The sequence below is a fragment of the Zophobas morio genome, unplaced genomic scaffold (genome assembly GCF_036711695.1).
Source record: "Zophobas morio isolate AGI-343-1 ecotype UQ-CSIRO unplaced genomic scaffold, CSIRO_AGI_Zmor_V1 ptg000021l, whole genome shotgun sequence".
Classification (NCBI taxonomy): Eukaryota; Metazoa; Arthropoda; class Insecta; order Coleoptera; family Tenebrionidae; genus Zophobas; species Zophobas morio.
The window spans coordinates 9097814-9110154 of NW_026972126.1; the positions used below are offsets into that span (position 1 = coordinate 9097814).

Here is a 12341-nt window from a genome sequence, read left to right on the forward strand (position 1 = left end):
TATTAATTAATTTGAACGTAGGTATTTGCGTGCACTGTAACAATTAACTTTCTATTTGCTATCCAGTAAATGTAAGTAATGTTAAGCAATCAGTCCACAACAACCCGAAATAAGTTTTTAAATATATGATAAATGCTGGTAATGATAATAATTGTTGATAATACGCCAAGCCTTGCCTTTGAGATACTAGAGCAAATAGTAAATGGGTTTGCACAGGTTTTCTCTAATATATGTCACTTAGCTCAAGTTATAGCTAGATTTTCTTAGCAATATTTTATCTGTGAAGATGATATTATAGCATCTTTGTCTACATCCTGTCATTTAAAGTCGTCGCCTCTCAAGTGTGAATTACAGTAATTCTTGTTGATTCAAGCTCAAAACAACAAAACAGTCGTTTCCAAAACTCTTGCTGTTTACGTACGAAAATTTTGTTTTTATGCTAGGAGGCGAAGACCGTGAAAATAGTTTATTCTGTTGAATAAGACTGTTAAGACACTTTCATTGTTGGATTATTATCGCAATGGGACATTCGTTAACGAAGATTTTGTGTATTCTGTAACCGCCTGTAAGCATGAATTTCTGGCTAAATACTCTGATTTGAAAATTCAAGAAACATCGTTAAAGGCTCACATTAGAGATCTAATCAACATATTTGTTCGAACTGGCAGTGTTAACAAATGGAAATCTCCTGGAAGGCCTTCAGTATTTGAGGAAGTTGTTGATGATTTGAGATGACTTGAGCAGAATCCGCAAACATCTTTGACAAGATTTCCTCAGCAGTCAGAAGTTCCTGTTGCAACATGAAATTGAACAGTGGGTCCAAAGCGTTGAGGAAAGAATGCTACAGAACATTTTTGAAATTAAAAATAGAGTGGACATGTGCCTTGAATAAAATCGTGAGCATTTTCAACATTTACTGTGATGTTTAAATACAATAAATTTGTGTTTTTTTGTCGTGCCCAAATAGTTTTGACCGCGGCCGAGCTTTTGGACACTAACAAAATTATTTATTTGGGTGTAGGCCCATTTCCTTGGCAATGGAAGAACTAAACTGCATGTAGGGGAAGAGGTAATAACTAAACATTTCTAACATTTTTATACATATATTGAAAGAAAGAAGCATATCAAAAGAATAATCGAGTAAATGTGTAAATGATGAACAGAAAAATAAAACATAAAAATAAATTTACACACATAACACGAAAAAAAAACAACATGCAAAACTATCTTCTATGAACATAACCCACAATTTTATTTAAATTTAATCCTAGAAAAATCAGCATGCAAAACTAAAAATTAATTCGGTAAATCCTTAATTAAGTGCGATACCTTCTAAACAATATTAATATTACGAGCGTGATAAATAAACTAAAAAAAAGTACTAACTACGAAATCGAGTAATTACTTAATTATTTAATAAATTGCGATTGGGCATTTATATATATATTAATTAAATCATTAAAGTAGCGTCATTAATGAAAATAAGAGATTGAAACTGTCTAAATATAAATTTATTTGCATCAAGGAAAAATATATTATTATGCGTATTAGATATTGCAATTTTATGTAATTAACAATTAATCTCATATGCAAATTTGTTTAAGACGGGACGATCAGGTGAAAATGGATAACCAATAAGAATAATCTTAGAATTTTTAAATTTGTCAGAAGCTAAGTCGTTGAAGATATCATGATTCAGTATTTTGCCACTCAATACTTCTACATCTCCGCCAAATATCATAACGAAGTCTTGACAGTGAACCGTCGAAATGTTATCGGCAACTATCTTTTCAAAAGATTGGGCTTGATTATGGAAGAAACGTCGTATTCATTGTGTGATAGATATTCGTTGAGTAATTTGACACAATTACGTTCCTTACCATCAGCCAGTAAAATAATTTTACGTCGATTAAATAGTTGGGTCTTGGGCGGATAAGGTTTATCAGTTTCAGAGGGTGTACAAGCAGGTGTTTGGTCAGTAGAAATTGACCCTAAGTTGGTTTTAAAAATAGTATCTACCACAGGCTTAAAACCATCAAATTCTTGTCTAACAGACGTCGTAATAGATGATTTTAGATCATAACGTAAGTTCTCAAATAACATGGATACGCGTTCCTCAGCTTCATCAAAAAATATGTTTAACAGAATCCTTGAAGGACTTCTTCAATTGATCAAGTTCCGTTCTAAGAAACTCGTTCTGTTCACGTAGGAGTGTGATCGTCGTATTTTCAAGGTCAGTTTTACTGGGTTTATCACATCGAGGACATGAGTTAATTGAATTTACATCATCAGCAATTAAGGAATAATTTTTGAAGGTACGCAAACAGCTCAAATGAAATACATTCTTACATTTAGAATAAGATGTAGAATTAACCACCAAACTCTTACATTTACAACAAACAGAATTCATTATGTATACAAAAAGAATAATTTTTGAAAATTAAATTTTGGATAAAAGATTAAAAGACGGGGACACACTCTTCACCCCTACGGTGCTTTTCGTGAGGACTTATTAAAGAAGCAGACAAGAAAGCAACGGAGAGGTTATGATGTGTAAGATCAAAACAGAGGTTAAGAGGTTAAAAAAGGACCCGACAATTAGCGTGCAAATAAAAACTTACGATGAAAAACCAGTTTTTTACACTAGAAAAGAAAACTCAAGTTTCACTAACATTACTTTAAATATTGACGAATAAACAGTAATAATTACGATAACAGTAATAAGTTCACTTGTATCACTGTGTGCTGTACGACTCACATTAATAATTTATACTTACAATTTTCCCACAGGCTCGTTAATTTGTCCTTTAAAGACGATTTGACTTTGGACATTTTTAAAAATGGCACAAAATACTAGATGATGAACAGTTTTTAACACACTTTTACACTTTTGAACTTCGCTTTACGAAAACTCAACACGAACTAATTGATACAGGAAGAGAAGTCAAAAAGAAAGTTGTAGGAGGGCTTGGTGTATTTAACTCATCACAGCTCTTGCTTGAAGAGACAACTTGTGCCAGGGTCTGTAAATGCGTGTTTTAATTATTATCTTAAAACATACATACGTACTTATCTGTACAATAAAATTTGTTCCTTGATGGTTTGGGCAGAAAAATAGATTTGGGTTATTGAATTGTCGACATTTTGCTAACGGAATTCCCCGACCCTTTTACGCAAAACTCAGGTTGGATTGTCCTCGCAATAAATATGTGCTTAGGGTATAAAAAATTGAGATTTTAGAACACAATAGGCCGAAAAAAGTAAAATAAGCAGAAAAAAATGAAAATAAGTCTAAAAAATTCAAAAAAGGGACTCATGATCAAAAATATGCAAATAGGCAAAAGCAAGCTAATTATTAATTTTGCATTTACTTATCTTTTTCTAATGATCTGAGATGAAACTCAACTAGAAACATGGGAAAATCCGCTACGCCCATCGTTTCACAAACACTTAAAACTAGTTTTGGTCCATTATTATTTTATTGTTTTTAAGTCATTCAGGCACAATTATGTATTTTAAATTATTCATTGTACGTAAATGAATGGACCATTTTTTTTAATAAACGACATAGTACAAAATTTGTCGCATTTGCCGTAGTGTTGTATAGACTAAAATTAAACTACCTTAAATTAAACAAATTTCATTGTTGTTGGCGGTGTATGTTAGCTACCAACATCGCGTTGCGTCAGATATGGTGTTGACTTTCAAATTTCCAACACAATTATCAAACATCATCAAGGACAGCATTGAATAACAGGTCAATTTAGGATTCGCACCATCCGGATGCGTGGTTTGGCAAAAATAAAACTTGTGGTTCTGGTACGGTGTAAAACAAATCTTTGAAAAATGTGGATGTTTATTGTTACCACGGTACTAATGGTACTTGGTTACTGGATGTTAAGGCGACCCCATAGTTACTGGATAAAAAAAAGGAGTACCCCAATTAAAACCAGTATTTATCTTTGGAGACATGTGGCCTTTATTTTTGCGCAAACTGTCTGCCCCTGAAATGACACAAGCAATGTACAACTCTGGTCAAAATCTAAGGCAAGTACCATTTCTACTGTAAAATTAAAATAATTCATTCATTCAAATAAAAACAGATATGTCGGCATATACCAATTTCTTCGGCCCGCTTTTCTTGTGAGAGATCCAGAACTCATCAAACAAATCACAGTAAAAGATTTTGACCATTTTCTGGACCATACGAGCGTTGTAGATTCAGACACCGACCCTCTTCTTGGTAAAAATTTAGCTGCACTTGCTGGTACGCAATGGAGAGAGATGAGATCCACCCTTAGTCCGTCTTTTACCAGCAGTAAAATGAAGTATATGTTTTCCTTAATGTCACTAAACGCAAACCAATTTGTAAACTATTTCTTACAAAAAGATAAAGAAGTAATTGAGGTAGAAATGAAAAATGTTATTTCAAGATTTGCAAATGACGTTATTGCTAACACTGTGTTTGGGTTTGAATGTGATTCCTTGAAAGAACCCGACAATGAGTTTTATACAATGGGAAGGGCAGCTACTGATTTTACAAATCTACGAACAATTCTGGTATTCATGGGTTACGTCTTAGTACCAAAGTTACTTAAAGTAAGTGTACCTACCTATGACTAGATTTTCAATGAAAAATTTGTTTCCAGTTTTTTAAAGTGACGATTTTTCCTGACAAAATGAATAGGTATTTTACAACAATAGTTAAAGAAAATATTGAAAGTAGAGAAAAATACGATTCCAAACGACCTGATATGATTGGATTATTACTTGAAGCCAGAAAAAACAAACACAACGACGACGAGCACACCCCTTTACCGGATAGTGGTTTCGCTACAGTAGAAGAATCAGAAATTGGTAAAAACCTGAAGTTAAGGAAGTGTGAAATAACAGATGAAGACATTACTGCTCAAGCTTTTGTATTCTTTATTGCTGGATTCGAATCTGTTTCTGCCCAAATGTGTTTTATGTCTTACGAATTAAGTGTGAATCAAGAAGTACAAGAGAAACTTAGGAAGGAAGTAGACGCCACTAAAAAAAACTGTGGTGGAAAAATTACGTATGAAGCATTGTCCACAATGAAATATATGGATATGGTGGTATCAGGTTAGTGTTATCATTATCATTAATTTATTTTTCCTAAATCATAATTTACAGAGACCTTAAGAAAATGGCCAACTGCTGTAGCTACAGATCGAATGTGCACTAAACCCTATACCCTCGAACCAAAAACAGCAGATGAGAAACCAGTTCATTTAGATAAAGGTACTGTGATAGTGCTACCAGTTTATGCAATTCATAGAGATCCACAGTACTATCCAGAACCAGAACGGTTCGATCCTGAACGCTTCAGTGACGAGAACAAAAGTAAAATTACACCGTACACATTTTTTCCTTTTGGATTAGGACCGAGGAATTGCATTGGTTCGAGATTTGCGTTATTGGAGACTAAGCTTCTTTTTTACTACATTCTGTCTAATTTTGAAATAATTCCAGTTGAGAAAACACAAATCCCGCTTCGTTTTAATAGAAAGGCTATAAATATGTCAGCTGAGAAAGGTTTTTGGTTGGCGCTTCAACGTCGTGTAAAATAAAATACTCGTAAAAATAAAATTCTAATTATGAACTTGGCCGCAATAATGTAGACAATGTTCTGTCACTAGAAAAAACCGACGAGAAACAGCCGTGTATTTTTTAAGATTTTCGATTTTTAAGAAGACTGTTAAATTCACATAAGTTTTATTTCAATAAATGTTACAATAAAGCAAATAATTATGTCTGTCATATTAATCATCAAACAGCATGTCTTCTAATCTTAAGAGCATATGTAGTTGTCATAAGTTTTAGCTTCAGAACAAACATCAATAAAAGGATACATAACATCATTAGAACGACCATACTCTTTGCATATGAAATATTCCTGCGGCTTACCCTCCAGAGCTTCACTATGACCAAGTTCTGTGCACAGTGGAATAGGATATTCGTCGTCCGGGCATACACCATTTGGCAGAACAATGTCGCAAAGTCCTGTACCAATATTGTAGCCAAGTCCTTGTTCACACTGATTGGGGTAAGCTTTGAAGGTATCCTTTGTTTGGACGCATAGAACAAACTTGTTGCAATAAAAAGGATCCGGAAAAATACCCACTGCTTGACACGGAAAAGGCAAATCTGCGATACCATCGCAAAAGGGATCCTGTGCAGTAGTGCACTTATTTTTTATACATTTTTCTCCGTAATCGCATGTCTTCACGTTTTGTTTTGTGTAAGTGTCGTCATCTTGGATGCATGCCACTAGACTACTGCAACTTTCGCAAAAAAGTCCTGAAGTAGTGCAGTTTTTGGGTTTTTCACAAGTTTTGGATAGAGCCACGCGGTAGTCCACGAGGTTTTTGGCGTGGCAGGAAGCCAAAAGCTGAAACGGAAAATATGATTGATCACATTAATGCACAAACGTTCACACTAACAACCATGACTAAATAAAAATACAATCTATAGATATTGCACCTTACTGCGATATCTCACTTTGGCCCACTCTTCTTTATATATGTTGAGAATAACTTGTCATGTATCTATATTAATAACTTGTTTACACTTACCCCAATAATAGCGAACAGCACTTTCATTTTCGGTGACGATTTATGATCTAGAAGCTCATCCACTGTGCTTTGATTTTTATAGAAATTTGCTTTTTTAATGTTTGCGGCTCGGCGGTGAGATCAAAGTTTATGTTGCAAGCGGTATGGTTGTACGTACAACTTTTTGATAATTATTTGAAAAAATAAGAGGAAAATCATGTTGAATTCTTTGATAGGGCATGGTTGTGCAAAATTCTTGCAATTTTTGTGATGCATTAAGTTAAAGGAAAGCTATGTTCCCGATTAAAATCTTAGTTGTAATATTTAAAATAGGAATATTTCGTAAAGGACCGCTTTTATTTTATATAGAAATTTTTCCACCATTTGAGCATTTTCTTTTTCGAACATATTACCCCTAATAAATAAGTTCCAACACAGATGGTTGGTTACCGTATTCAAACAAAACACGGTATATTTGGAAACAAATGAATTGCCATTTCATGGAATTCTCTCTACCTACCATCTTACTGGTGTTTCACTTCGTTGTTTTGATGGAAGAAGAAAGCGTGAATTATACCCCTCCGCACAATACTAATTTCATTATTGAGGGAGCTAAAAATTCATTAATCTCCTAGGGAACGAAAAAAAACTTTTGGGCTTAGGAAGACGAATTGTAATGACATGTTTGAAGACTGGTAGTGGAGAAAGAATTTTTTGTAACCAGTTTCTCAGATCTTAGTATGGCGTCCGATTGCGTAACCTTTAATTCTATTACATAAGGTATTTCTTATATTAATTATGGAGTATCACAAGAATCTATCCTTGGGCCAAAGTTATGTCTGCCATACGTAAATGACCTTCGCAATTATTTGTCTAAAGCAGACGTGATACTTCACACAGATGACATTTGTATTGGTACTACCTCAGGAAGTACTATATCTTTCTTATAATAAAAGTAAAAATACACTTAAAATTGAAGAGTGGTTTACTGCAAATGGATTAAGTCTAAACAGAAAAAAAGCGTTTTAATGGTATTCACTTTAAAACCTTACAATTAGAGAGCGGATTTTATGAAGTTTGCATATCCGTTATTTTTTGCATATAATTCTTGATATTTAATATGTGAACGAATCATGCTAATTAAAAATGAATACAGCTATAAAAAAATTGCATATTTGCATATATTTGCCTTCTGCTGCATATTTCACGTAACGAGTGCATATTTTGCATTTTTATCAATTTTTGTACTAATTTGAAAAAAAAAAAATGTCGTTCTATCGGCATTTATCTAGAAAAACGAAATTTCATGAATCACATTACAAATATAGTCCTGAGCTTCAAATAACTAGTAAAAGTTTGGGTTTTATCGTAGTTTGGAGAAACCACCGGGTGTTAAGCCATTCTTCCAGGTAAATTCGGGCTCTAATTACTTTTGGAAATACCATCCATTCCCAATATTTTTGTTCGTTACTTAAGCGTATTAATGGTATGTTTTATGGTGGTCGAAGGGACGTTACCCTATTATTTTTCATCGTGAGTTTGCATTGAAAGCATTTAAAGCGATACAGGTGTGTCAATATGTCGACGATAACTCTAATTAATTTATGGATTAAACCTTTTCCTGAACTTATTCTTCAAGAAGGAAGTCAGTTTTGTCCCGCCTGCTCTAAACTGGTAAGGATTTTTATACATCTGTGGACGTAGTACGCACTTTTTCTACTTGCAAAGGCATATTTTAGAATCACCGGAAAAACTTTTTGTTAGAATATTTCGAAAAATATTTAAAAAAAATTGGTCTAAAGAGTTTGGACAGTACTTCCCTCGCTGTCGGAAACTTGACGACTGCATGCCTATTATGTTTTTTTTTTCTCATTACATTTTTGTAGTGGGAATTTAAAAAAAAATTGTGATGACGTCATCAACATTTTTGCAAGGACACGTATATCAGTTGGGATAGATGTAGTGTAATACTAAGAATAAAATTATTGTGTTCCCAAATTTTCGGGAAAATGAATTGGGTCGTTTTGAATATTGATTTCTTATAATCAATAAAATAACGAAACAATTTACTCACGTATACGGCGCCGGTGTGTAATATCTAGAGAGCAGATTTCTGTCGGGCTAGGCAAGGCCAAACTCGGTACGGCTCGCACGGGATGCGAATTCATTGCCGTTGCGGACTGCACTTCGTTTATTTGAGATTAGAATAACGTTGTTTCGTTGCACTCTGCTGTTAATTCCCGTTCTCATTTAATTAGCCGTTTGATTAATAATTCGTTAATTATATTTATGGAATCCAGCACGTCCCCCCCTATAATCGTGACGTAACCCGACAGAAATCCGCTGTCTAGTAATATGAGTGGCAACTGAAAATCGTTTATGTATAAACATTCTTAATTTAAGATGACAAGCGTAACAGCATACGTGAGAGCCAAAGAGAGAAACTGTAAACAAAACGACCATCGGTTTTATTGCTTCGACTTCCGCTTATTATATAAAACATTGCGTTTTATTTTAATTCTTGACGGTGAAATTCACAATTGGTTGATTATAAACATGTCTATTTCGCATTCGCGGAACCAAGTGACCGCATTAAACAAATGCAGGTCTGTAATGTTAAAGTCGATGTAAATAAGCGTGCTACTCTTATGTTTCAACCGAGTTTTTCCTTTAACAAATTTTGTGTCTACCAAATTAGGTTGGTTGGGGTGTAATTCTAATAATAAGTGTTGCCTTTAATTTAATCAATAAAATAAATTTACTTCATTAATTTTTTTGAACCACCTCTTAACAAAATCTAAAAAATATGAATGGAATGATAAATCACAAGTACAAACTCATCATACTTTTTGCATTTTAGATAGGATTTATTCAGCAAAATTTAAGGGTGACGTCATCAATTTTTTTAGGAGGGATGAACAAATACATTTTGAACAAAAGTTTACCATGCTTATAATAACTTTAAAATATTCCCAAGATTTCAAAACATTCGGTTTTGTAATTCCTGATTAAATCGATAAAATAAATTCACGCCTTCATTAATTTTTTTGAGTCACCCTGCATATGCAAATCCAAAAATATGAATGGAATGATAAATCACAAGTACAGACTCATCATATTTTGTACATTTTAGAAACGATTTATTCGGCAAACTTTTTAGCTGACGTCATCAGTTTTTTGTAGAAGATAACCAAATATATTTTGACTAAAAATTTATTATGCTCTTTATAACCTTACAACATCTGCAAAATTTCAAAGCATTCGGTTTTGTAGTTCCTGATTAAATCAATAAAATAAATTTACGCATTCATTAATTTTTTTGAGTCACCCTGTATATGCAAATCGAAAAAATTTGAATGGAATGATAAATCACAAGAAGAGACTCACCATATTTTGTACATTTTACATAGGATTTATTCAGCAAAATTTTGTGGTGACATCATAAATTTTTTAGGGGGGACGACCAAATACGTTTTGATCAAAAATTTACCATACTTACGATAATTTTAAAATATCTTCAAGATTTCGAAGCATTCGGTTTTGTAGTTCCTGAGTAAATCAGTAAAATAAATTTACGCTTTCATTTATTTTCTTGAATCACCCTGTATATGCAAATCCAAAAAATATGAATGGAGTGATAGATTACAAGTACAGACTGATCATATTTTGTACATTTTAGATATGATTTATTCGGCAAATTTTCGAGCTGACGTCATCAAGTTTTTGGAGGGGATAAGCGAATATATTTTGACTAAACATTTATTATGCTCTTTATAACCTTAAAGCATCTGCAAGATGTCAGAGCATTCCGTTTTGTAGTTCCTGATTAAATCAATAAAATATATTTACGCATTCATTAATTTTTTTGAGTCACTCTGTATATGCAAATCCAAAAAATATGAATGGAGTGATAAATGACAAGTACAGGCTCATCATATTTTGTACATTTTAGATATGATTTATTCCACAAACTTTTGAGCTGACGTCATCAAGTTTTTGGAGGGGATAAGCAAATATTTTTTGACTAAAGATTTATGATGCTCTTTATAGCCTTAAAACATCTGCAAGATTTCAGAGCATTCGGTTTTGTAGTTCCTGATTAAATCAATAAAATATATTTACGCATTCATTAATTTTTTTGAGTCACCCTGTATATGCAAATCCAAAAAATATGAATGGAGTGATAGATCACAAGTACAGACTCATCATATTTTGTACATTTTAGATATGATTTATTTCACAAACTTTTGAGCTGACGTCATCAAGTTTTTGGAGGGGATAAGCAAATATTTTTTGACTAAAGATTTATGATGCTCTTTATAGCCTTAAAACATCTGCAACATTTCAAAGCATTCTGGTTAGCAGATTAAAAATTAAATTTCAAAATATTGTTTTATAATTTTGATTTTTTTTCCAAAAATCTGGACGTTTCGGGTGAAAAGTCGATTCAGAGTTGTAAACTACATGTGTAGGACTATGTTATTTTATACAATTGAAAACCCATTTACTATGTACAATTTTGAAGTGACGTCATCGCATTAGTGGTGGGGATGATTAGACAAATTTTGGTTAGCGTTTTACCATCTACATGATATTCTTAATATAAGTACAAAATTTCACAACAATCGGTCGAGTACTTTCGGAGATTATCTGTCTAATAAAAATCCGGGACGGCAGACGGACAGACGGACGGACAGACGGACGGACAGACGGACAGACGGACAGACGGACAGACAGACGGAAATGGGAGACCTATTTCTTCGTCTTCTAGGGGTCATGAAAGATCGAGAAAACGTAAAAGTAGAGAGTCGGCCGACGGACTCGATTACAATACTTCCTTTGCTTACGCTCGGGAAGTAATAAATTGTTACCAAAATACTTATTAGCAATTAAATAGTGGATAACTACTATTTTTCAATTTGTTCTATTTATATTTATTACTTCCCGAGCGTAAGCAAAGGAAGTATTGTAATCGAGTCCGTCGGCCGACTCTCTACTTTTACGTTTTCTCGATCTTTCATGACCCCTAGAAGACGAAGAAATAGGTCTCTCATTTCCGTCTGTCTGTCCGTCTGTCCGTCCGTCTGTCCGTCTGTCCGTCCGTCTGTCCGTCTGTCCGTCCGTCTGTCCGTCTGTCCGTCTGTCCGTCTGTTGTCCCGGATTTTTATTAGACAGATAATCTCCGAAAGTACTCGACCGATTGTTGTGCAATTTTGTACTTATATTAAGAATATCATGTAGATGGTAAAACGCTAACCAAAATTTGTCGAATCATCCCCACCACTAAAGCGATGACGTCACTTCAAAATTGTACATAGTAAATGGGTTTTCAATTGTATAAAATAACATAGTCCTACACATGTAGTTTACAACTCTGAATCGACTTTTCACCCGAAACGTCCAGATTTTTGGAAAAAAAATCAAAATTATAAAACAACATTTTGAAATTTAATTTTTAATCTGCTAACCAGAATGCTTTGAAATGTTGCAGATGTTTTAAGGCTATAAAGAGCATCATAAATCTTTAGTCAAAAAATATTTGCTTATCCCCTCCAAAAACTTGATGACGTCAGCTCAAAAGTTTGTGGAATAAATCATATCTAAAATGTACAAAATATGATGAGTCTGTACTTGTGATCTATCACTCCATTCATATTTTTTGGATTTGCATATACAGGGTGACTCAAAAAAATTAATGAATGCGTAAATATATTTTATTGATTTAATCAGGAACTACAAAACCGAATGCTCTGAAATCTTGCA

At 33.5% G+C, this 12341-nt stretch overlaps 1 protein-coding gene and 1 pseudogene across 1 annotated transcript; one reads left to right on the forward strand and one right to left on the reverse strand.

The window, feature by feature from the left end:
• Nucleotides 1-2036: 2036 nt before the first annotated feature.
• On the forward strand, nucleotides 2037-5772 carry LOC135132705 (cytochrome P450 9e2-like; annotated as a pseudogene).
• On the reverse strand, nucleotides 5723-6651 carry LOC135132706 (uncharacterized). Its single transcript, XM_064060881.1, has 2 exons — nucleotides 6600-6651; nucleotides 5723-6415 (listed from the first exon to the last, which is right to left on the reverse strand). Exons 1-2 carry the CDS (start codon nucleotides 6624-6626, stop codon nucleotides 5816-5818), a joined length of 627 nt encoding a protein of 208 aa, XP_063916951.1. The 5' UTR covers nucleotides 6627-6651; the 3' UTR covers nucleotides 5723-5815.
• Between the last annotated feature and the right edge of the window lie 5690 nt (nucleotides 6652-12341).

Excerpts from the sequence above, each read along its gene's own strand:
- LOC135132706 (XM_064060881.1), bottom strand. The coding sequence starts at position 6,626 with ATGAAAGTGCTGTTCGCTATTATTGGG. Across the intron at positions 6,416-6,599 it reads TGCTGTTCGCTATTATTGGG|CTTTTGGCTTCCTGCCACGC; the intron begins GTAAGTGTAAAC and ends TTTCCGTTTCAG.